We start from the raw sequence: 26,404 nt of genomic DNA on the forward strand, positions 1-26,404 counted from the left end.
ATCTTTACCAAGAACAAAACATCCCAAATCTCGATGGATGACATATCCAAGTTTAAAAATATTTAGTAAATACATAGTGGAATACGTTGAGAGCAAAATAGCATATGAATGATCAGTGTCAAATCGAAATTCAAATCTTAGTAGAAATAGCATGATCTATGGTGTTTTAAATTTATTAAACATAAACAAGAGGACTTCAGACATTTTGCAACTTGCCTTATATACATCTATAAATTATGTGCTTAATGATGTTTAGTATGAAGAAATGAAGAAAAAGAACGAACTATACATATTTGATATATATACATATACACACACACAATTGCAGGGCATCTCAGAAGCATTATTATTTTAATGTTGCAGTAAACGCTTGCCATTTGAATGTGCTATACAACTAAAATTGACATTGAATTCATGACAAAGAATGACAACACAATGTAAATTTCCGTTTATTCAATGGAAAGGACCTTTGGGAAACAACAGTAATTCCCATAGTATACACAAAGGACATAAATTAAAGAGGAAAATTAAAGACGTGGGGCAAAAAAAATGAATCCACGCTGCCCAGAGGCAAACTGAGCAGATTGCAGAAGAATCAGTGAAGTCTGGATTTGTCATTCATTATGTGAGCAGTTTCTTTTATCCTGTACATGAAATTCTAAACGATAGTACAAAAAGGAATACAAAATACAAAAACAGTACAACTGCCCTCAAATTATCCATAAATATTCATATTGATGCACATTGGTTTGACAATGACTTCTGTAAACATTTTCCACATAACGTGTGCATTACAACAAAAACAAACCAAAAAAAAAAAAAAAAAAAAAAAACAGCAGTCGCATAGTAATCCTTTTGATAGACTAAAAACTACGCCTGGGTTAAAAATATGCCTTTTTTTTTGCCATCACTGTGGAGTTTCTTTGCAACACTGCTGCTGGGAGAGGCGGGAAGTGATGTCATCTTGTTCATACAAACAGAAAAGCTGCAGAATGTGACTTTAGATGATAAATGACAGCAGCCTTGTCATGTCATATAGATGGGCGGGGTGGAATTAAGGAAAAAAAAGACAAGCTCAAAAATGTCAAAACAAGGTCCATTTAAGTCTCCGGTCGGTCACTGGTTCAGACTAAAGCCTTCAACTTTTTTTTTTTGCTTCATAGAACCGGCAAAGGATTTTCAGCAGTTGTATTCGCGTAGAGACGTAACTTTTAAGGCAACCGGAGCTCATACGAGCTACAGCGGCACTGCGGCGCTCACATCCTGTCACATCTCATGCACACAAGCTTCGCTCTTTTACAGGTTCTTGTAAACCAACTGCTGACTTTTGTAAAACTAATTCACAGTTTACTTCCGAGACCCACCCACCGCCCAAAACCCACCAATTGCTTAATACGAATTTGGCCCCCTTAGTTGCGATGGCAGATCGCCCCTCTATTCACGTGCAGCAATCAAATAACAAATATACAGTGTTTGAGAAGTCAGATATTGTGACCAATGCAACTTGCTTGGCGGCATGCTTGGAATCTGCTGGGGCTGATAAACCTGTACCCTGTTGTTATCATCAAGGTCCTTCAAAGTATATTAAAGGCATACAAGTGTTTATTGAGCCGCTGAGTGGAAGGAGGAGGAGCTTGTGCCACCCGAACCAAAAACGGCAACAAACGGTCGGAAGCGTACTCCTCAGTCGTGCGTCCTGCGCTGAGCTTGCGCACGCACGTAAATTGCGAGGATGCTTGAAGGACAGAAAGATTTAGACATTCCACAAAGGTTAAAGGTCGGAGACTGGAGGGATTTTCGGTGGGAATAAAGTTTAACTAGCACACACATACCACCATCACCACCCACCCACGCATACCCACAAAACGCAACACCCCGCCCACCGCTTGGCTATTCATGACGACGGATGTGCAAAAGATCTTCATCGTCACAGTAGTCATCTGTTGGTCGCCGCGCAAGCTGTGCCGGCACCTCCGCTACCAGCTCATGAGGGAAGTGCGTCCAAGGGTCATGAAGTACACCTGGCTGGCGCCTCCGGCACGCACGGAGGCAAAGAAGACCTGCGGGGGGGACGAAGGCCACAAATATGGGACTTGTCTGTGGAGTCGCGCCGAGATCTCGGCCGACGCGGGACGCACCTTGTCATTCCTCTCGCACAGGAACTTGAGTCTCTGGGCCCGCTTGTGCATGAAGACGCCATCCAGGTGGCCAGTCTCCACTGAGCGGATCTCGATGGCCTTTTCACCCCAGCCCATGATCTGGTTCGACCTAATGTAGGCTGCGCAACAGGGAGACGCGGTCAGCGTTGACGCCGCTACCCGTGTCGCTCGCGTGTCTTGCGCACTTGAGTCTAAGAGCCCTCTTCTGTTTGTTTCCAGTTCAACTCACACTTCTTGCACAGAGGCACTAAATAAATAAATAAATGCTAAATAAATATATAAATCTATGGTAATTGTCAGATGAAGGGGAACCTAATTTGCTTGTGAAGTGATCAATGTGTGCTTGCATTAGCAAGTAAGTTCCTCAATATTGTTATTAGCGATTGTAGGTGGTTTATATGCATTGCTGTTATGTACAAAAGCACAATATTGTGCTTTTTTTTTTTTTAGTACGAGCTCTCTTTTTTTTATAATATTGTGATCTTTTTTAAATATCACCAAGGCCCCCACAATATCGTGATAATTATCGTATCGTGACCTTCATATCGTGATATCGTGTTTTGATATCGTTACATCCCTCGTATCTGAATTGTGCCAAACAATCGCAACTGTGTCACTTCAACTACGCAGATTAAATCCAGCCTCAGTCACTTGATCCCACTTACCCACTGAAGTCGGCATTTCCCCCCACTGCAGCACCACATCCTTGGTGATGCGCCCGTACGTGTTCACGTAGACGCCCTCATCCTCATAGCAGACAAGCAGCTCGATCCCATCGGTGTTGGGCAGGATGATGATGGCGTGGCACTGAATGCTGGTCTGGATCTGAAGGCAATTGAGGAAGTCGTTTTGGGAGGGCAAATCAAAACAGCGTAGTGGATGCTGAGCATTTACGGGCATTTACGTGAGTGGGGAGGTAAATGTCATAGACGGCGCCCGAGTCCACATCCACAGCATGGAAGCCTGAGCAGGAGCCATAGATGACCTTTAACCTCTGACCTTCCTCGACGGTCAGGTCCACCAGCAGAGGCTTGTGGACCAAGTCGCCAAATGACTGAAAGCGAGCGAGGGTGAAACTATTCATCAGGCATCCAATCGAGGTGGAAACCAAACATCCGATTGGCTCGGCCTGCTCACCTTGAAGGCCATAAACTTGTGGTACGGTTTCGGCGCCCAAGCGTAAACCTCCACGGAGTTCTTTAAGGCCAGCACCAAGAATTTAATCCTCTCGTATTTAACTGGAACACACGCTCATCAATTACAACCAGAAGATTTCTTTTAGCCGGTCTCGCGAACGCAGGGGTGTCCAAACTTTTTCATTTGAGGGCCACGTACAGAAAATCAGAAGGACGCAAGGGCCACATAATCTTATGTTGTACAAATAATTTATTTGTGCTTTTGCATAATTAGAAAAATGCTACAGTGTCTAAACCAATTTATTTGTAATATGGCAGTAGGGTTATTATAGTTTGGGAATTTTTCATTTTAGTTCATTTTTATTAGTTTTCAGGGTGGTTCTTTTAGTTTTTATTAGTTTAGTTCTTAAAAAATGTTTAGTTTTAGTTTAGTTTGTTAGTTTCAGTATTCGTATTATTATTTTTTTTTTTGTGTAAAACAGCATGGGAACAACGTCATCTTTTGGTGCTTTTCTATTGGCTGCTGCTAGATGACGTCACTTCTGTGTGACATACTTTTAAACGTCATTATTCCGCTGTATATCAAAATAAATCTACTCAAAATCCCATTTAAAATCATCCCCAAAGGCTCATGCATTAAATTAATTACCAAAGACTAAAACAAAGGACGTTTGCTATAATTATTTAGTTATAGTTATAAAATGTAGTTTCAGTTAGTTTTCGTTTTTTAAAAAGCATTTTTGTTTTTATTTGATTTCAGTAACAATATTGTTTTTTTAATTTTAGTGTTTTTCATTAGTTATAGTGAACTAAAATAACCTTTAATGGCACCTGTTTTTCAATTACCTCCCTTCTTACTTACTTTGACCATCTCCAAACATTTTTGTTTTGTTTATTTTATTTGAACTGAGTCAAACGCCATTTTTAGCATACGTCGCGGGCCACTGACAAATGGACGGCGGGCCACAAACGGCCCCCGGGCCGCAGTTTGGACACCACTACGCTATCGGTTGTCGATTCGGTCCACGTACCAACTTTGTAGTGGACGCAGCCTTCCAGGTCGCCCACGTTAACCCAACCCTGTTTCTTCTCCACCTCCGGGTCATTATGCAGAATCTTGTTCCGCAGCCACGACAGGTAATAAACTCGCAGTTTGTTCTTTTTGCCTGACAGTAGAAGACGCATTCCTCCAGTTAACCATCTGCCAATCCTTCAACAACAACATACACTAGCTGACTGCTGGTACCTGAAATGGTTACCAGAACGTTGAGACCCTCAAGGACATCCATCTGCTGGATACGCCGCCGGTTGATCAGCGGGTAAACCTTCCCCTGACCGCTGCGGTCCAGCAGCATCAGACCGCTCTCGGTGCCCACCAGCAGGTTGACCCCTGCCGTTACAAAAGGTGGCTTAGCGGCCGTCGCCTGGGAGGGTGCGATGACGTCACAGGACCAACTCTTACCCCAAAGGGCCGCACACAGGATCTCCGAGTTGAACCTCTTTTTGTATTTGCGGATCTCTGGTGTGTCACTTGGCGGGCGCGTGTTGACGGGGTTGACATTGACCACCGAGCCTTTGCGGGACGGGTCAGACCTCAGCGGGTCTGCTAGACGTACATCCTGCCCGAATCCAGCTGCAGACAGATGGCGCAAGACATTCTGTTCAAACTGTTTCATTGCAAAAAGAAGCTTGATGGCGTCCTCGCATACTCCGCAGCAGACCTTTGACCTACCCATGTTGTTGAGCGAGCTTCCGCTTGATGGGGAAATCTGGAGCAGGCGAGGGTCGATAAAGGGAGTGAAGGAGGACGACGACTTGTGTTTGGACATGGAATTACTCTCCGATTGGCTCTGTCCAAGACAGCAAAAACAAGGAATTAACACACACACACACCGAACACATAACATATGTTTAATCTGTTGTAGCAACAGTGGAACCTCGATTTAGTTGGCGTCTTCCATTACAGCAGTGCTTCTCAATTAGTGGGGCGGTCCCCCCCAGGGGGGCGTGAGGCTCCATCAAGGGGGGCGCGTTTGACCTCGGGGAACATGCTTTTTTATTTTTTTTATTTTTTTATTTTTTTTACTGTCCTAGAGTAAAGTGCAATTGCACCTCCACTACATTAGGGGGCAGTGGCGCTCATTATTGGCGGAGTGCGCGCAGCGAGCATTCACTCGGTGGTGGAGGGGTTTTGTTTGCACTGAGCATGCGCGCTTTGCACACAGCAAAAAAAATAAAAAATAAAAAATAGCACAAATTAATATATTTTTGTTTTGCAGGTTAAAGTTGTTTATTTGTGCTCCGAGTTAATGTTGGTGATCAGTTTGAATGCATTATTTATTGATTTTATGTAATTTTATTTTTCCGTATCATATGGTTTTGACATGGCCGGCCAGTCAAAAAATGTTTATAGTTTAAGGATTTAATTTTATTTTTGAATTTCAGGTGCACTTTAAATCTTTTCTGTTAGTTAATAAAGCTATACTTTGTTGTAAGTTGGTACATATTTCTTTTTTTATTCTCTTATACGTTAATACGGATACAGTGTTATGCAGAGGTGTGCTTATAACAATTTTACAGACAAATGATACTATTTATAGTCGCGGGGGGGATGGGGGGAGAGAGGTTTTCTTATTACTGGGGTGGGGGCATGACAGAAAATAGTCGCGAAGTGCTGCATTACAGCCAAATGTCCGTTAGCATTGAAGTACTTTCGTTCACGGCCTACAAAAGCCTTCTGGCTTTGTTGTGTTTTTATCCTCGGTGATGCCCGAGTGATTGGAAGTATGTGTTGTGTGTTATCACCAAATAAAATCAATCTACAGACCCAATAGTCTTCAGAATTACTGTTTAGTAGTTTCTTTTGTGCCCAGTACCGTACAAATTTATTTTTAATAAATATAAAATATTCCACAATGACGTGCTTTTTAGCCCGCTCTAGTCTACTCTGTCTGTTTATCCATGACAAGAGAGAAGCACAAGCTGGAACCACGTGAACAGTCTCAACAGCTGATGATTGTGCAGCGCCGTCTACTGGCAATGTGGCAAACTGCAGTCAATTCTAGGAACTGACAGACTTTGAGAGGTACTGAAAGGGGGATTTTGTGCATACTGGGCAATGCTTTACATCCATTGAATCTGATTGAATTAGTCGTGGGTCCGTTAAATCAAGGTTCCACTGTGTGTGCAAGCATATGCACAAACATAAGCAGGGCAGTCCGTGGTTTAGGACTGAGTTCTAGTACTTCCTACTTGTACTGCGTGACATATTAAGCTGCTGCACAAACTACAATATTGCATGCTGGTTGTAACCTCAAAATTGTGTGTCAGGAATGTTGCAAACGAAACCCGTGTGCGTGTGTGTATATACAGTGCAGAGTTTCCCCCAGTGTTTTATAAGCCTGGCGGTCCGCGAGTGATTTCTTTCTCACACAACATGTGTTGCCATATCAACAACCCCCGAAGATAGCGTTCGTCGACCGCAAACCTTTCCACAAATGATTCGGCACATGTCGTTCTTAGTCCATCCCTGACCACCAGGCTTAGCAAGTTTTCTGGGGGAAGCCCATCAAAAACATTTAGTTAAGACACACAAGCTTTATAGAACATGTAGCTGGAGTGAATATGCAGTCTTGAAGTTAGTTTCAACAGAAAAAGAAAAGGGGAAAGGAAGAAACTGTAGCAATATATTTTAATTCTGCAGTATAACACAGGCAGAAGAGGATCCTAAATCCACCACCAAGATGCATCTGGTTTGACGCAGTACTAATAGTAATGAAAGAACACCAAGCACCTACAAGCACAATGCAAATTCAAGACACTCGCTTGTTAGTTCACCCCAAGAAGTTCCAGTGGGGTTGCCTCCATGCTATGACCATGTTATACCACCAGGAGGCAGCCATGTTAGCAGGAGGTGTCAGCTAGGCCACGAGGAGGAAGAGCCAGAGTAAAAGTTAGCAGGATGGAGCCAGAGAACACGGATCTGCCAGACCCAACAATCAGAATGGTACTATAGGTTTTGTACAGGCTCAGTGATATTTTTTGGGTGGGGGCGGGGGCACCATTAAAAAAGCAATTGCGACTACAGTGGAACCTCTAAAGTCAAATGCAGCTGACGTTGAGCAGGTGGGAATAGCCTACCATAAAAAAAGGCACACAAACGTTTACATAGTTTTATCCTTTTGTCTTTTCCAGTGCATCGACCTTGCATGACGATGGCTTGCATGGCTTTATTGCAACACTAACCCCTCAGGAGGAGCCTAAATATGAAAATTAAAGGACATACACGGGATTGTGCATAAAAGCAACACAATTGCATTCACTTTTGTTAGACTGTCAAAAATGTGACATTTTACTGCCGAAAACCAATTGACTTTTTTTCTTTATATGCATACTTTATGCTACATCAATCACCTTTCACAACAGATCTCAGCCATGCGGTGCTATGGTGGGCAAATTTTTGTGCTATCAAACTGTATTGAAATTGAAACTATGATTTGGACCATTTCAACCACTGGAAAATTTACACTTTTTATTTAATCTATTTTAAGAATGTCGTTTTGATACTCACTCCGACATATAGTTAATATCAGTAAATGTGCACCGGGAGACGTACCGAGGAGCAAAACTGGTATATAAGAGACAGGTAGGAGCTTTCTTCACCGAGGCGACGTGGGGCTGGAAGCAAGTTCACAACGACTATACTGACTGTACTTCGGGTATCAGAATTTTATTCTGCTAAGTATCAGAGCCAGCATCAGGCTGGAAAAAAAAAAAGAAATCCATATTGGTGAGACTGTAGTTATTTATGATATGTTAAAATTAGTAGTTGTTGGTATTCATTTATGAAAAGACACTGTTCATGTTAATGACTTCTCATAATAATGAGGAAACCGGTATATATCTATATGCAACCTTTTGCTATTAATATCTGCTAGTGTTCACATTTCCAAACGATCACTACTTCAAAATTCTTTGGAAATCACAATTGTCCATCAGTGGTGAGCTATTTTTAGAACAGGCCCACAGGTACCAGCTTGTTGTCACCTGCAATATGCATTCTTCTTTCATCATTAAAGTTCTAAGGTTTAATTGCTATTACATTTCATGCTTAACAAGTGGTTAGTGAATTGATTTTTACACTTTGCTTGACAAGAAAAGGCTGCCAATCGTACTGTTAATAAAAGTATGTCAAGAGACTATTTTATCATTTTATTAGTTCCTGTGGCAAAAACGGTGTGGCAGTCATTGTGTGCGACGATGAAAGCTGCACTGTAATATGCATTAGTATGTAGTCAGAGGAAGTTAAAGGTTCCACTGTAGTTCAGTATAACTGGCAGCAAAAACTATTATGGCGCTAGTCTAAATCCTATGCCAATGTCGTTCTTGAAAACTAAGTGAAAATAAATCGATTCAATTGCTATGTGACGCAGTCTGGCTGCCTTTATGTCCGAGCCTGAACTCCCTGGAGTCCATTCCTGCATTTGCTGGCCTCAGCCGAGTGAGGGCAACGTACCTCCATGGAAACAAGCCTGTCCAGGGGATTCAGTGGGGACATGGCCAGACTGGCATGGCTAAGTTGTGATGATGATGATGATGAGGAGAAGGAGGAGGAAAGCATGGATGTGGAAGAGGAAGGGGAGTGATGGCTCTGCTGGATAAGGTCTGGTAGGTGGTGAGTGTAGCCATTTTTCTCTTGTAGGCTGAGGCTGAGGGGTTGGGGCTGGCCGTGAGAAGCACCGGCCGGGTAAGAGGAGGAGAGACTGACCAACCGCTTAATGTCAGCGGTGCTCTGTAAGCAAGAACAGGTACACTTTTGGCTTTCGTGAACAGGAGGAAAGATGATGCATTCTGCAGTCTTGTGATTTTAAGATCCTCTTCTTCCAACAAACAATATACTTGGAGTAGGTCTATGATGATAAACTAATGTTTACTTCATACAAAAATGGAGGATTGTGGTGAGTGATTGGATGAAAATCTCGGACAAGACTACCCATGTGTTCTTTGGGGGTTGACGACGTTACCTGTCTGATGACCAGTGTGCCATCCTTTGAAGGCGTGGTGGCCTGGTTGCTCTCAGAATCTTCAACCAGCATGGTTTTGGCAGATCCAGTATCTCCATTGCTCAGCCTCCTGTGGAAGCCGTGAGAAGATCTGATGTGCACAATCAGAACATCTTAGAACAAAACGCAACTTTCTATAAAGAATCACAGCAGAATGATTAGTTGGTGCCTTCCGCTAACCCAGAACGGGAGTCCTCTGCTCCCGAGGTTGACTCTTCTCCCGCCTCCTGGTCCACTTCTTCGTCGTCCTCCTCATCGGTGGTGCCGGACTCTTCACTTGAGGAAGAGTAGTCGGTCACCTTGTGGGGAGGCCGCACATCGTCCACTGCACGAAGCTCCTTGGCAAGGGCTGTCAGGTCCTAAGGAGTAGTGAGAACCAAAAAACAAGTAAGACATCTGACAAGTCGGTGACAGAAGAGCTCATGTATATTCAAATGTCTTAAAATGCAGTTGGAGTGTTCCACCACTGCATAATTGTGCAGGCACACAATGTCACAATCCAAGAGCGCAAAGAATTTGACTCCATTAATCATCCAAAGAAATCAAAGGGTCTAAGCAGTGGTTTCTCAACCTCTTTTCATTGATGTGCCCCCTTTTGGGGCGGCGTAGCTCAGTGGTAGAGTGGTCATCTCCCAAACCAGATTGTGGGTTCGATCCCACGCCACTGTGACCACGTCGAAGCATGCTTGAGCAACATACTGAACTCCCAGTTGCTCCTGATGCTGTCATCAGTAGCTGAATGAGTAGTCAAATGTAAAGCGCCTTGAGGTCCTTGTGAAGGGGAAAAGCGCTATATAAATGAAGTACCACTTACCATGTGAAATATTTTTTTTCAGCCAAGTACCCCCTAACCAGCGCCAAGGTTTTTTGTTGATAAACAGAGAAGATTTAAAATAAAGCATTGTGCTATCATTGACTGATTTTCAAACATTGGATCTTCATTTGTATAGTGGTCTCTTGAACGTTTTGGAAATAAAGAGATATAAAGAGAAAGAATACATTATTTATAAATATTTTGCACATTAAAAGTATCACTGCAAATTGACCACCTTTGGGGTCATAGAAAAGATCTGTACTCAAAAAGAAATCGCAAAGTTAATTTTAAATTACCTTTTGAAATGAGTCACAGGTTTTACTAGGTGGCATATAACAGGTTGGGTCGAACCATTCGAATCAGATCTTTTAAGACAATGAACTTGAATAGCCTATTGAATATGAATATAACGTTCATTTTATGAACTTATATTTTTCTAATTCAATAATTATTTAAGGATTTTTGTAGGATGCTAATTTTGAAATGTATTTTAAAATCTCACGTACCCCCATTTGAGAACCACTGCTCTAAGATTTGATATGTAAGGCACAATGCAAAGAACTGATGCCGTCTCCTTTAACAGCCTTACCATGAAATAGGGGATTTAAGTGAAGTTATAGTATATGCCAGGTGGGTGTGTGGAAAAACATTTGAGCGAAAAGACATGTCGGCCCATTACGAGAAGGAAAAACACTTACAGCAGGTCGAGTAGGTCTGGCAAAGTTCTTTTCATCAGTTTTTTTGGGAACATTCTCAGGGCGCTGGAGAGGCGATCCTTCAGATTTGGAGGATGCTTTGAGGGTCAAAAGGGGAAACTGGATTAGAAAATGTTGGGTTTTCATTGTAGTTAAGTCGATAGACAGACAGCGAGTGTCTGTCTGCGATACCAGGGAACTCACAGCGTGGCCTGAAGCGGTCTCCAGGACTGGCCTGGGCGCTGGAGTTGGAGGAGCCAGACGAACTCCCACTGCCCGGCCGAGGCTGCAGCTTCTCGACGCGGTCCCACAGAGGGCGCTGCTCCACGTTACTGCCCAAGAGAAGAACATTGCATTTAACCTAAATGACAATTTTCAAGTGACAATTTATCTACTTTAACGTCTTCTCTACTTACCCGGATACATTCCTCTGGCCACCAGGCTGCAATGGCAGAGGAGACTCCCGGCGTGAGAGGACCGGTGAACGGGACGTAGTTCTAACAGGAACCTGGACAAGACGCAACACAATGTTTGCTTTCCTCCACCTCTTAACTATCGCCCACAAGCGAACACACAAATCACATCTTTACAGTCAGCAAAACATTTTTACATGAATTCTAAGTTCAGTGACAAACATACTGGTTGTGGTAGAGCAGTACGGTCAGTAGAGTGACAGACATGACAGGAAATAAACGAGGACAACTGAGGGGAGACCAGGGGAAGGATGCGGCCCTCTCCAACTCCTTACCTTGGGTGGCACTTCGTCACCGGGCTGGACCTGAGGCTGGTGGAGGGGAGGTTGGGGCTGGGGGTCAGTGCGTGCAGGCGATGGGTGATGATGGTGGGGATCCTGGGAGCGTAGGTGGAGTTGTGCAAAGCTAGTAGTAACGCCACCGGGCTCACTGAAGGACTGGGAGCGAGCGACCACAGGCGGAGGAGGAGGAGAGGGGGCAGCGCTGTTACTGCTCTTTAGAGCAGCAAGGTGGGACCACTGGACCTTTGGGGAGTGAGGGAGTCGGTGAAACACAGTGAGACACGAGGGAAGATGTGTGGTTTCGTGCATGCGGTCATATTAACACGCATGCAAACAGGAGACAACATAAAATAAAGACACCAATCACTGTCACGACACAAATCACGTACAACGGTGATTCCTACAGCTTGGACTCGAACCTTACATCCACGTTCGCCATTTGTTTTACGTTTTAACCAGCAAGTACTGAATCAACTCGAATGGGTTAGTAATTGTACTTGCAGAAAAGAAAACATCATTGTACAAAAAAATAAAAAATAAATACAATATCATCATAATGCTCAATGGAATTCACTTATATAGGTATTTATTTACACAGTTTTGTGAGACTTCTCTAATAAATATGTGTGCCTTGGCTCAATAAACATTAGGGGAACACAGCGAACATTTGAATTTGCGTTTGCATGTGTGTGCAATTGACCACACCTTGTCCACACCTTGGCTGGCCCAGTCCATTCCCCCCCCCAGTATTTCAGTGAATTTTTTGCAAAAGATATTAGAAAAGAAATTTATGGCACGTCTTGCTTTTTAAATCTGTTACAATGACCTGACAGCTTAAAAGTTAGTCTACTAATATTTACCACCAAAGAGTTTGAATATTGTTTAGCATTATTTAAAAAGTACGAATTTTAGAAAATTATCGTACTTCCTTGAAATCTTTAAGAATTATTAATCTAACAAGTGAAGAATCTCAACACTTTTGCTATAATTAGTAATAACATTCTTCATCCTTTAATATAGTTTACCTTTTCACCAAAATGTATTACCAATTATGATTATTACCAATTTCTGATTTGCTCTGATTTCTGGGCAAGACAATTTGGGCCGATTCACAACAAAAAGTGGCATAAAATCCTTCACCGATTCTTACAAACTAGGGCTAATTATATTTCTGCCACAAATCTCTATCCAATGATATGCTCAATTTTGATATATAGGGGGTCTGACTTCTTTTGTAACGTAGCTTGGCCGCCATGTGCATGCCTGTTGTTGCTCACCATGATCCAACGAATGCTCAGTGAGTTTGTGTGAATTCTCAGATGTATGGAAACTTAGAGGGAACATTGCGGAGCACTCACTTTTACAATCATGATTGGTCGCTGATCAATTGGAGCAACACTACTGTACAGTATATTATCGCAGCTATGTGGAAAAGCACTTATGACCAGTTTGAAAAAAAAATTGGGGAGATTTCTGCATTCAGTTTCATCCTAAAAACATAAAAATGTTAAAATGAGAAATATGGACAAGTGTTTTTTTTACATAGCGACGATATACAGGTACGTGCATTCTAAAGCATGGGCGCTCAGTTGTGTAGTTTTTACATAATCCTGTAAAGAAATTAAACTAACAAAGCCAAATGTAGATGTTTACATCACGTTATTTGCCATGATATAGTATAGTGCAAACTTTTGATCACACAGCAACACTATTATCAATTTTATTTATCTATCAGTAAGGGAGAAGGAAGCAGGTGGATGTAGTGAAGTGGAGCAGTTACCTGAGGCTCCATGGGCCTGTGCATGGCAGAGGCCTCGGATGAGCTGCTACCGTTTGCGAAGGGTTCAGTAGAGCGAGGGGGAAGAGGAGGCTGCTTGGGAGGAGGGGCAACCTGAGGAGAGCCCTGAATATTTTTACGATATCGCTCATCAGCCTGGGGTGAGGGAAACACAACGAGACAAACAATAAGGTGCGTGTGGGAAACAGGAGTGGTGAGAATAAAGCTCAACGGTCCATCATCACACTCAGAACTCCTCTTTCACTGCCTATAAAGACGAGCAGCAAGAGTGACGGGAGTCATGCTTGAAGCTGTGCTGCGCAAACACACGGTTACATGTTACTGCTTCCACAACATTGAATACTGAAAAGGGAGGAAAGACTGCTGTTAATAATCAAGTGCTTCACTGCTTGGATGTTGCATGTTAGTTTGGGCTTTATCCATGTACATGCAGCTGCCCAACTCATATTGACAGTGCAGCCATAACTCGTCAGAAATTCGCCATGTTTCGCCTCCAAAAGAGAAATCATGGCAACTCGAGTGTTGCTGGTGCCATGTCGGTCATCGTCGTCACAGGGACGGAGCAAAGACAAAGCGAGAAGATTGAAAGAGCAGGTGGCAGGGCAGTCAATCAACAAGGGGGTTCACCTCTCTGATAGGCTGAGGAGGATGATTGATCGGTCTATCAGGCTCAGCATATTCTTCTTGGGGAGGTGTGGAGTGAATGGAAGGTTCAGCCTGAGGGGGGCTGGGACTAAAGGTGGCGAGTTTGTGGCTGACGTTCTCCTCAGAGTCACTTTTCTCCTGAGCTTGAGTGCCGTCAGGGTGAATCGCCTGTAGTGATCCAGAGCTCAGTATTGCGGCAGCACTGTTGAGTACCACCGCTTGTGGGGGCAGGGTGAGGATTCTATCGGGTGTGGTCATCAGAGGTTTGCTAGGGTCTGAGGGGAGTTTGGCTTCGTCATCAAGCTGCTGCCGGGATACACGCTGGAGTGACCGCAGCTGCTCCTGTTGCAGCCGCTTGTGAAGCCGCTCAGCTTTGCGCTGCTCCTCCAACTCGCGCCACTTGAACTCCTAACCACAATTTGGGGGGAGGGTAATTCAAGGCTGCCGCTGCAATCTTTTTTTTCTTTTCTGTGTTGTTTTGTTTTTGTAGAAAAACTCCTGCAAAGCATTTGTCTAATTTCTTCTTCAGAGATGGTCCTACAAACTCTCTTCCTTCCTCTTTAACATTTGACAAAGATGCACAACCTGGAGTCAGTTCAGATGAAGTGCTGTGACAGACTTAAATATATTGTGCCTTTATTAGGTCAACATGTTTGTGTGACTGACCAGTAACATAGCCTGTTCACGCAGCAGCTGTTCCTGTAGCATCTCCAAGTGTCTCTGCTCCTCCTCCAGCTGCCGCCGGATGTACTCCTGTCAAGTAAATCAATACTCCGTGTTAGAATTCAATAGCAAGGTCCATGTTAGTGTTGCACCCAAGTACAGATACCAAGGGCCAGCGAATAGGCAATTTGGGGAAAGAACCTTTTGGAAATGTGCTTGGCAAGGGTACAAGATGGCCTACAAGTTCAAATGTGAATTTTCGAAAGTAAAGGTAATAATGTTATAAGGCCATGTGAAACTCAGTCGGACTAATTAAAATTTTGAATTATTCATTTAGTAACCGTTTAATTAAATAAAGGACAAGTCATACAAAAAATGTATAAACAGTTACAGAGCAACAATGAACTGTAGGTATTATGTAACATTGCAATTTTAAATTGTAACATTTCCATCCTTTTTGTTTATATCAAACAATGGCAAATTAGGTTATAGGAAATACAAAATATAAAGCAAACAATTGTAATTGAAAACACTAAAGTATTTGCTTCCACTCAATACCATAGCACTGTGACACATATCTTAAATACATGCGGTTGTATGATCACATAGGAAGTAAAAGTTGACTGGACGTCCTGGCAAATGTAAATAAATCTTGTTCCGCAATGAACGAGGACACACGTATTATCAAGCGTGTGGCTGTTGCACACGACAAACAATTTGTTATGTTGTAAAGTGAACTTGACTAAAGTGAACAGACCTGCTCACGATCGTTCCTCCTCTTCTCGTCCTCAGCACGCCGGCGTTCCTCCTCCTCTTTGCGCCTGCGATCCTCAATGCGTCTCTTCTCCTCTTGCTCCCGCCGACGCTGATCACGCTCCTGTTGCCGTCTCATTTCGCGTTCACGTCTCTGTTGCTGCAGTTTGAATACAAATGTAACACTCAGCTCTCATGTATTTATTGACACTCATTTTATATAACTGCATCTGAAAAAAAGATGGAACCTCATCTTTCCAATGAACCGTAAAACCACTTGGAAGTGAACAGAAAGCATGAAAAGTGAAACGTGAGTGAGCCGAGACGCAAATTATGTTACTGGTCTATAAATCACTGAATGGAAAGGTTTCTGGGCTAAACCCTGCAATCGTTTGCCGACGTCAGCACGATTACAGAATGTGTTGATATTTATCTAATAAGACTTGAGGCAATCGTGGTTCGCCTCAAGTAGCTTTCAGGTAACGCCGCACTCCACTAGCTTCCCACATCGCAGTGTAGTGAGGTGATGCATTACCTCCCCAGAGCCACCAACAGAAGATCGCAATTATCGAATATTTTTGCTCGTTTCAAACTGTTTGAGCAATGTGACCCATGATGATTTTTTTTTTCTTTTTCTTTTTTAAAAAACATCCGGAATAGTTGTAACAACGTAGCGCTGAGTGACTTCCATAACAAAATACGGACAATCTGTAACAGTTGGCAGCTCTGGTAACAAATGTGTTACAAATCTAAACAACTCGAGTTAGAATGGAGTTGTGTTCCATCTTCGAGATTCTATGAATAAAACCAACCTCCTCTAGGCGCCGCCGCTGCTCCTTCTGCTGCTCAATGCGCTTCTGCCTCTCAGCCAGTAGTTGTCGCTTGTATTCTTCCTGTTCACGAAGCTGCTGCTCCTGAAGCAGTTGCTGACGGCGGAGTGCCTCCGACCTCTCCTTGTTCTCCTGCTGCAGGCGGATGAAGTCCCGGCGCAGCGTTGACTCACCCGGCACATTAACAATGGAGCTAGGCCATGAGAGCAACCAGAGACGTGTTAAACTGACGTAGTACATGTAGTGAGGTGTAAGTTGTGAGGACAGCACGTAAAAAGAACTCTGCTGCAACCAAACCTTGGTTCCCCCTCCTGCTCCGCTGGATCCTCTTCCTCCTCCTCACTGCCACTGTACTCATACTCAGTCTCATCTGTACACAGGAGACATTCTAAGTGATGCAAATGTCACATAATTATGTTCTTCAGAATTTGGGAAACAAATGCACCTTTCTCGCCCCTCTTCTTCTTAGTGCGATCAATGTGGTCTTTCAGCTGAATTCGGACCTGCCTCTCATTGGGTTGGTCACGAATGAAGGGATGTTTGAGCAACTGCTCGGTTGGCGGCCGCTGCGTGTAGTTCTTCACCAGGCAGCTTTCGATGAAACTGAAAAACTTTTTGGACCTGCACATGCAAAATTGAAATTCAATTCAGTTACCGGTATAAATGGGCTTGACACGTTCTGCATACACGGCAGAATTCATTCAAATTTAATTATACTATGTTTAACAGATATACAGTACGACTGTTTGGTGGTACTATTTCTAAAACTACATATAATTATAACACTTTTCAAGTGTTACATGACTGATTCAAGTGTAAGAGTGAGAAAACACGTGTAACAGTACAATTAAAATTTAGTTTGATTGTTATAAGGAGAGCATTCAGATTGGATTTAAAAAAAAATAAATAAAAAAAATCAGAAAACCCAGCCACACTGAACGATGCCCGTGAACTAAGGTGTTAATCTACTAATGAGAAGATGTTTGCGTTATAAATGGTCAAATAAAAAAGCTATTGTAAAGATATTTTTGGGCAAATTGTTACATAGAGCAGCTTTAATGCTAATAAGCAAACAATGTTATGCAGCTTTTACAGCAAAAAAATTGAAGGCACATTATCACCTCTCAATTGAAGTTACACCATAATTTGCAAACATGTCCTGAGTTCTGGTACAAGCTGCAAAGTTTAATAAATGTTGAACGTACATTCATCAATCATAATTGTGTATCCATCCATCCATTTTCTTAACTTCTTTTCCTCACGTATGTGTGTGCTGGCATACATCCCAGCGGTCTTTGGGCATCAGGTGGAGTTAAGAGCGGGCGTTTTATATCGTCACATTACATTATCGAGTTGTAATACTGTCTCAAAAACGGACCCCCATGGATTAGTCGCCATTTTCCACCATGAACTATGTAAAGGGTTTCGCGACTCCCCAAGCACAACTACTGCTAAAGGAAAAAAAAAGTAAAGCGAGCAACACACTGTGAAACCCTCGCCAAGTTGAGCAAATACACAGTCACATAGTACACACACGCTCAGTTTGAATTTTGAATCATTGCTCAACTAGTTGGAGACGATCAAACGGTCAGAAGCGCATGAAGTCTAGTTGCAGTTAGCCTGCACAGTGAACATTGCGTGAGTTGACTTAATTGCTCAGAGGTGTTAAGCCTCATCGCTTGTTGGTCTGCTGAATTGAGGAAGAGAGATCTGCAGATAAAGATCAGTTTTCACTGAACGGTACCGACTCTACTTACCATTTTTTGGATTTGAGCCTTGGAGGTGGGTTCCTTGGAATCAGGAAGAGTGCTCGCATGGGATGCATGTCACAAAGCGCTGCAAGTACACGTATCATACGTCAGAGACAACTCTAGAACTGTGCCCGCAAAGCAGGAAGCAGAAAGAAGCCCTTACGTGGCGCTCCTTCAGCCATCTCAATTGCTGTGATGCCGCACGACCACAGATCACTCTGCAAGAAATTAACAGTGTCAGCCATGCACGAACACGCGCACAGAATCCAAAAGAGGGTCTTACTCTGTAGTCATATGTTGCATCGGGGTTCTCGTCACAGGCGATGACTTCAGGGGCCATCCAATAGGGAGTACCAATAAAGGTGTTTCTCCTGCCCACAGTTCGATCAAGCTGGGCACTTACACCAAAGTCCACTGGGGGGGAGGGCAGATTGACCATTGTCAGATAAGAGCTGCACCACCAGTTTTTTTTTTTTGTCCTTTCTTTTTTTAATACACAAACAGCAGGGTTTTACAGCTCACCTAATTTGACTTCAGCATTCTCCGTCAATAGGACATTCTGGCCCTTGATGTCACGGTGGATGACGTGGTGGGCATGTAGGTGAGCCAGACCCTACCAAAGACACAAACAGAGGAGATAAGTGAGACAGCCGAGACGTTTGACAGTAGCCAAGCCCAAGGATCCGCACGAACAAACAGGGCGCCGATCAAGCAAAGCCTGGAAAGGAGTCAATGATGGAGGTGGATGTAGGCCACAAAAGATGAACGGGAGAAAGTAGAGCAGGGCTAACCACCAAATGGTAGATGAAAATAATTCTAAGGTGGAGCAAGATAACAAAAGCATGTCAGTGAGTCCACCTAAAACATCATGATGGAAGCTAAAAAGGGCCAGTCAGCTACCCAAGCAAGCTAACTAGCAAGCATGAAAAGAGGGAAATGGACCCAGGCAGTGAGATTTTACCACAAACTAAAGCCTATGCCAGCATGTATGTACTTGTATATTGAAACTAAGGTTGCTACTTGGTAACCGACTAATTTGATGATTTATTTATTTTTTTTGATTAACTGAATTGAATCAGATATAAAAATAAATAACTTCCATCCATTTATTGACAAACAAGACATTATTTAAAATTGACAAAGAAATTTAGGATTCAGTTAATGCTTTGGTCTGGAACAGGTCTGAAAATAGGCAAACATTTTGATCATTGTTTTCCAAAGTAAAAGCAAATGTCTTCTTTCAAGAAGGACTACAGAAATCGGAGAATATATATGCTGTTGATGAGTCGATATAGATTGTGGACAATTTTACATTGAAAAAGCTAGCTGATTAACAATTGATGACCAACAATTATTTTCAATTAATTTGATAATCAATTAGGTGTTGATTAATCGCCGCACCTCTACTAGAAACCAACGTATGATGTCACTTTACAATTCTTTGAAAAGTTAGAAAAAAAAAAAAAAAAAAAAAAAAAAGATGAGAATCAAGAGGAAGAAGTGCACTTACTCTGAGGATTTCTCTAGAGATGTAGGCAATCCAGTCTTCCTTCAGCTGGTTTCCCTTGGTGTTCTTCACTAGGTCTGTGATGGAACCAGCACCACAGAATTCCATCACCAACTAAAGCCCCAAAAATATGTTGAAAAAATAAGCATAAGCGGACCAACATCATCTGACAAACACAAAAAGCAAAAAAAAAAAAAATATATATATATATATATATATATATATATATATATATATATATGGTGGTTACATGATTTTCAACCTTCTCCCAAACGCTAACATTCTTGTATCGATTTATATGTGTAAATATGTCCAGAATGCCTTACCCAAAGCTGGTCATCATGTCCAGGTGGACTCTTTTTAATAAATGCCCCATAGTAGGTGGCAATGTTTCTGTGGTGGGAATACTTCTTCAGCATATTAATCTCCAGTTTAATTTCCTCCTCTTCATCCTGCACACAAACAAATGTTGAGTGAGTGAGTGTCCAAATTCACAAGGCTGGGTCCTCCGAAGGACAAATTTGTCGGCTGCATGATGTCACTTACAGATGAATGGATTGTCAATGTTGCTTGCCGGGAGCAAATTGACTGACAGTCCATTCATGTCTAAGTCCATGCGTGCTGTTTCCCATCAACAAACTAAAATATTAGTCAAAGACAAAACAAGTAAACACAAAGTTCAGTTTTTAAATGAAGGTTTTAATTATTAACGGTGACAACAATATCCAAACCTACATGGCCCAGCGAGGAATACGTGATTGCCCCCTGAAACTTAATAACCAGTTGGCCCACCTTTAGCAGCTACATCTGCATTCGAGGGTTTGTGATAACTTGCAATCAGTCTCAGAGTGCCGTGGAAGAACTTTGGCCCACTCATCGTTGCACAATTATTATAATTCAGTCATATTGGAGGGTTTTCGAGCATGAAGCGCTTTTTTAAGGTATGTAATGCCACAGCATCTCAATAGGATTCAGGTCAGGACTTTGACTAGGCCACTCCAAAGTCTTCATTTTGTTTTGTTCAAAGGTAGACTTGCTGGAGCAAAGTTCGTTTCAGCTTCAGGGAACAAACAGACGGCCAGACATTCTTCCTTGGTAGACAGTGGAATAATGGCTCTCTTTATCACAGCAAGTCTTCCAGATCCCGAAGGAGCAAAACAGCCATAGATCATCACACTACCACCACCATATTTTACTGTTGGTACGACGTTCTTTTTCTGAAATGAGGTGTTACTTTTACACCATATATAATGTAACATACACCTACCCAAAAGTGTAACTTTTCTCTCGTCAAGCCACCAAGTATTTTATCAAAAGGCTTGGGAATCATCAAGATATCAACTGGCAAACATAAGAGCCTAAAATGTTCTTTTTGTTGACTAGTGTTGTTTTTTTTGCCACAGAAGTCTGTCCTGCAGGCCAGTTTATTTTATATGATGGAGTCACGAAACTTAACTGAAGCAAGTGAGGCTCAGTTCAAGACCCAAATTGGTTGTTTCACTGGACTTTCACAATGCAGGAAGGCCAGGGAGAATCATGACACAAAAGAGCCAAATCTGTCATATTCATTTGTCTACAGATAGAACCAGCTGAAGCTAGCTTGCTGACTGTATTTTGTTGCTCATTACCCAAAAAGACATTTACGGTATGTAGCTCTGTATATATGTGTGGTCACGTCTCCATGTGAGCGTTTTATGCTCTGGACGTCCCCTAGATCAACGCAGAAAGAACTGTCAGGCTTCACCTCTGTGACGTCCATGACCTTGATGGCAGCCAGCTGTCCAGTCTTGACATGTCGTCCCTGTTTGGAAGAAATGACAGAAGTGGTTTCAAAATCTTACCAAACTCCTCAGACATTGGTTACATTAATTATTTATAAATACTACATACTTTCAACTACAAAACACATTCACACACGACGCATACAAGTCAGTCATCACTTTTGCTAAATCATCCATCCATCCATCCAGTCTAGAACTGAATACTGATTTTCATAACTAAAGCCACATTCATCTTTAATATATTTCACTTTGATCCCAGAAGACTGCTGTGTGCTGCAAACAAAAAGGCCTTAGGGACAACTGTCCAAAAGTGGCTTGGTTCCACAACCGTGTCAGCTAAAAGGTGACACTTTGCTGCATACCTGGCAGCATTGCTTAAGTGTCCTTTTAACTTGCTACATGGGTGCAAGGCGACCTTAAGGTCCACATTGGTTCACGCAGGAATGCAAGCAAAAGCATCATGTGTTTTTTTTTTTTTTTTTTTTTAAATAAAAAGGTCAGCAATGTGCATGTGACCTTCCTTGTGACAGGAGCAGAGCGAGAACACCAATTCCACCTTCTGCCAAAATCTTACGGATTGAAAGCAAGGCAACAGCACACATTCTTGCCGTTGTGCAAAGAAAGGATCTAGCAGCAGCAAATGACATCCAGAGTTGTGCATTTTTCATTCATTCCCCTACCAGCAATCAAGGATTGACCATTCAATCCCACGTCAAAAGTAAGGATTCAAGCAGGGAGGGAGGGAGACTGAAGACAAGGCGAAATCAAAATATTACGTAACACGTCAAAAATTACATAGCCTACTGTGTAGATGTGGTGTTTCTTTCCACTCATGCGTTTGCAAGAAAAAGTATGCGAATTCTGCATAAATTGGTCAGCCATAACATCATTTTTAATGTCCAATAACACCTGTCGACGGAAAATGACATCACATATTGAGGGCTCAGGTAACAACCAATCACGACTGACCTAATTTTGGGCACCCTGAACTGCTCGCCAGCCAATTGCAGGGCAAACAAAGACAAACAACCATCCAAGCTCACAATCACACCTAGGGACAATTCAGAGCGTTCAATTAATCTGCCAAGCATGTCTTTGGAATATGGGAGGAGACCGGAGTACCCGGAGAAGACCCACGCAGGCACGAGGAGAACATGCAAACTCCACCCAGGAAGGCCGAAGCCTGGACTCGAACCTGCGTCCTTATCAAATTCATGCTAGGAAAAAAAAAAATTTACTTGTTACTGCTGAAAATTGCTAAATTAATTATCCTTTTAAATTACCGGTAACCTTGCCGGTAGGTTGCACAATGTCTGCCATTGACTTTCTTTGTGTTTCAACTCCAACACATTGTGACAATCAACTGAAAGGTGAAATGCACACACGGAAGAACACCGAAAGTTTTGTTCCAAAGGATCAGCCACTCAGAGAATACTGTGGGTCTTGTGACTTGTGATTAGGCTGTGGGTCGTCATGGGGGAAGATGGGCACAAAAGAAACGTGTCAGTTTGAGAGTCTGAAGTAACACTGCATGTTGTGTTGCATTTAACAGTTTTCCATTCCGATGAATGTAATGAGGGAATTCAAAACCAAATGCCGTCCTTATGCTGCAGTCAGACTGAACACAAATTGAACTATTCTCATGACGCGATTACACATAACGCCATTTCGCATATGTAACATGAGTTGACGCTTTTGAGGCGTTGCGAGTGGGGGAGAGCACATTCACTCAAGTTTGTAAATTTGAACTGGAAAACACGCGGAAACGTGCATTTATTGTACAGTATTCATCATCAGGGATCTGTGAGCCGTGCTTTGTCTGGCCACTCACCGAGGACCTGTTTGCCATGGGTGACCCTGCCAGGGGCATAAAGCCCCACAACACATCGCTCCAAGGATCATTGGGACACACATACCCCTCCACCATGGTAAATTGACGGCTCACGGAGGAAGAGAAAAAGGCAAGAGACAACGTCCGCCCCGTTTCGCACTGGGGGGGCTGCTCTTTTACCACATCCAACTTCAGCCCCCATCCAATAGCACAATGACACTTGTCACATGACCTGCACTCAGCTATCAATACACTGATCAGCACGATGAGAGAGCTGCGAACTGCGCAGTGCAGTCGGACTCATCCAGTGCCTTTGCAACAACTATCAACATAAAGAGCGAAAATATTAGAATCAGCTCAGTTTTTCACCCATACCAATTAAAGCCATAATAATTAATCATATAATGTTACTTGAAATTATTACTTTCCTCACAGTACCAAAAAAAAAAAAAAAGCAGCGCATTATTATTCTTTCGAATAAGTCTAAAACAGAGTTAATTTGTAATTGACCTTACCGTAAAGCACGCCCACATGACCTAGTAAACAAATCAAGACGCAAGACATCATGTCTGCGTCGGTCAGCATGTGCGTTTTGCTATGGACAAACAAAGCAATCCAGCTCCCGGTGGTGCATTGTGTGATTATACAAAGGCAAGAAGGAAGAAAAAAAATAAAAATAAAATAAAAATGGTTAAATGTTGTAGTCATGGCTTGTGACCGAGTGATAGCCATTATACCAACTGACTAACCGGCGCCCTGCTGTCGTCACGGCGTGTGTAAGAGATACAAGAGAGACACTGTTATTCTCTTCCCTAAACCCTCAAACAACTATGAAAAATGTCATCAGACTTTGTGGAAGACCACACGACCAGTCGAATCCCTCCAAAATTACCAGAAACTACTACGTCTGCACTAAGGTAATGTTCACCGTCGTTGTTTTTAGCCAACGGCTAACGGTAGCTAACCTTCCATGCGTTTGTTGACTATTTACTATTAATGACAACAACACATTGAAACTATGAGGTAATATAAATTCATTCTTCATTCATTCTGCTTGACAAGAACAATGTCCAAAAACTTTGGTTTTTCTATCGATCGGTCGAAGCAAGTGAAGCGACTCTCTTTTTCTGACTGCAGCAGACAGTGATGTATATTTCCTTTTGTTTTTGGGCAAAATTGCATGGTGAGGAAATGAAGATACCGTTCACTAAAAAAAAATTATAGCCCCTCTGCTTGCTTCGAAGAGAAATATCGGCATCCTGAAAATACCTGACCAAGAAATCACAAGGAAGATCTGACAACTTTGCCATTCATGTGAATGCACTTTAGCTCAGCTTGACCGGTAAATGTACGAGGGGGCTGCTCGTCGCATTTAGTGGGCGGGGATGGGCTTGCCACAGTGAGGTCAATTAAGCACTTTAGCTAAATTGTGCATGTCAATGTTGATGCGCTCTCCCTTCTCATCAGCCAGAGAAGTTCATTTCTAAAAGAGAGAAAACACCGAAAGCAAGCTTAACTTCCAGTGAGGAACATTCCCATTCACTGAACTGGACTTAGTTCTGATGAGAGCAGAAAAAGAGAATTGGGTCTGACTTCGAAGGACCACATGCAATATGATGAGTCGTTTGCCCAATTGGGCCTTCTCTTCAACTTTTCAATAAGGCGAGTTATGTAAGACAGTTGAACAAACCAACTACCTGATTCACTCTTTTACTTAAAGCTCACATTTGGTTAAATGAACAATCAGCAACAGCTCCAAATCAGGGTCAGACAACTGAGCCTAGACAAAAGTGATGTCATGTTTCTGCAGCACACATCAGCAACGTAGTCTGATAGCAACATCTGCAAGATTTCCATTTGAAAACGGGAGTTGTTTTGTTCTCACGGAGGAGATCAGTGGGGGGAGAAAACGGAAGAAAAAAAACAAGCTTGTGGTAATCATCCTTCTCCTGCCGGACAGAGCACGCACTGCGCCTCCAACCAACCTTGTATACTTGTCCGTAGGTGCCATTTCCAACCACCTCCACCAATTCAAATATCCCGGCTGGGTCCTATAAGAGAAAAGAAAAGACAGAGTGGATAGAAAAGCAGATATCCAGTGTTGTGAGTAGCAATGTGCGCGGTGAGCCAGCTGTTGCGCTCTGGTTAAGCCTCATGTGCCAAATACATGTGGAACAAAGGAAAAGCAGACAGCGGCAACACCTCGCGGCGGCTCAGCGCTCGTTTTCACCGCTTCGCCCGAGACAAGAAACATCTGTGCCTCGATTGAAGGCCACTCACGTTAGCCAAACGAAATGGCGTGTGATTTGTCGAATGGTGTTAAATACACGCAAAGAAAACAGTCGAAAAACACACAAGTCTCGGGTCGGAAGCACTCACCCGCAGCGAAGCCAAGTCGATGTCTACTAGACTTTTAGCTGGGGAGTCGTTCGCCATCTTTCATACAAAAGCCGTGTTTCACTTTACAGCTAATAACGTGTCCACGAATGTCTCATTTGCGAGGAGCTCGACGGATATATTGAATTAATGGATGTAGCCTATTCCTCTCTGTGGAGCCCGCTTTTCGGAAGTGAACACTGGGCTCTTCCTACTTCATGTTGAGGTGGCAGCAGCAGCAGCGGACTCCCTGTTAGCTCCCTAGCCGCCTAGCCTATGTCGGTGTCCTGAATCAGGGTTAGTGACTTCCGCCAATAATATTTCAACATAAAAGTCATCATTCTTCTGGAGATTGCGTTTTGTGTTTTATTGCAATTGACATCTTTTGTTGTGACTCAACGTGAACATAAAGAACCTATCTGTTATTTATTTATTTATTTTATCATAGAGTGGAGTTTATTGTTTTTATGAGCCTCTCGCCCTCAATGTTGATCCTTTCTTTAAATATTCTACACTGAACGTATTAGTGCCCAACTTCCGTTTTTTTGTATGTGTTTGTTCTTGCCCGCTTAGTAGCTTGCCGCAATTTTAACGAGCCAAACCAGCGGCGGTTCTGAACCGCTCCGAACACTTTAGGTGACAATAACTGGCCCTCCACCATATATCTAGCAAGGACAAGAAGATTATCACTCTAATACCAATACACTATATATTAAGCCTACACCACAGTTGCCAGCTACTACACGTAGTTCGTAAGAGATGTACAACCCCATCCGCACGCTTGTGGTCAATGGTCATGCGCAGGAAGACTACATTATCAATATTGGTCGACAAGGGTGTGGCAATTGT

The 26,404-nt window shown here is 42.7% G+C and overlaps 1 protein-coding gene across 5 annotated transcripts; it reads right to left on the reverse strand.

The window, feature by feature from the left end:
• Positions 1–436: 436 nt before the first annotated feature.
• Positions 437–25,842, reverse strand: LOC144013435 (mitogen-activated protein kinase kinase kinase kinase 4-like). 5 transcript variants are annotated; one of them, XM_077512310.1, is made up of 32 exons: positions 25,559–25,842; positions 25,165–25,230; positions 21,312–21,368; positions 19,894–20,019; positions 19,571–19,681; positions 18,583–18,673; positions 18,344–18,474; positions 18,224–18,278; positions 18,067–18,145; positions 16,755–16,930; positions 16,607–16,679; positions 16,292–16,502; positions 15,484–15,639; positions 14,730–14,816; positions 14,046–14,471; positions 13,401–13,553; positions 11,615–11,863; positions 11,283–11,374; positions 11,071–11,198; positions 10,870–10,964; positions 9,538–9,716; positions 9,319–9,427; positions 8,811–9,086; positions 5,028–5,145; positions 4,758–4,928; positions 4,542–4,685; positions 4,327–4,461; positions 3,297–3,397; positions 3,064–3,213; positions 2,825–2,984; positions 2,139–2,278; positions 437–2,060 (listed from the first exon to the last, which is right to left on the reverse strand). In XM_077512310.1, exons 1-32 carry the CDS (start codon positions 25,613–25,615, stop codon positions 1,977–1,979), a joined length of 4,386 nt encoding a protein of 1,461 aa, XP_077368436.1. In that variant the 5' UTR covers positions 25,616–25,842; the 3' UTR covers positions 437–1,976. The 5 variants fall into 5 exon arrangements, with proteins under 5 accessions (XP_077368436.1, XP_077368433.1, XP_077368432.1 ...); XM_077512307.1 differs by lacking the exon at positions 14,046–14,471; XM_077512306.1 differs by lacking the exon at positions 14,046–14,471 and having other exon boundaries at positions 9,319–9,448.
• Positions 25,843–26,404: the final 562 nt, after the last annotated feature.

The sequence above is a fragment of the Festucalex cinctus genome, chromosome 2, assembly GCF_051991245.1.
Source record: "Festucalex cinctus isolate MCC-2025b chromosome 2, RoL_Fcin_1.0, whole genome shotgun sequence".
Classification (NCBI taxonomy): Eukaryota; Metazoa; Chordata; class Actinopteri; order Syngnathiformes; family Syngnathidae; genus Festucalex; species Festucalex cinctus.

Bases quoted from the DNA above. Each gene is read 5' to 3' on its own strand.
- LOC144013435 (XM_077512309.1), bottom strand. From the start codon at position 25,615: ATGGCGAACGACTCCCCAGCTAAAAGTCTAGTAGACATCGACTTGGCT. The intron at 18,279-18,343 runs GTAAGACCCTCT...AATTTCTTGCAG, and splicing joins ATGCAACATATGACTACAGA to AGTGATCTGTGGTCGTGCGG. The intron at 2,985-3,063 runs GTAAATGCCCGT...AATTGCCTTCAG, and splicing joins ACATTTACCTCCCCACTCAC to ATCCAGACCAGCATTCAGTG.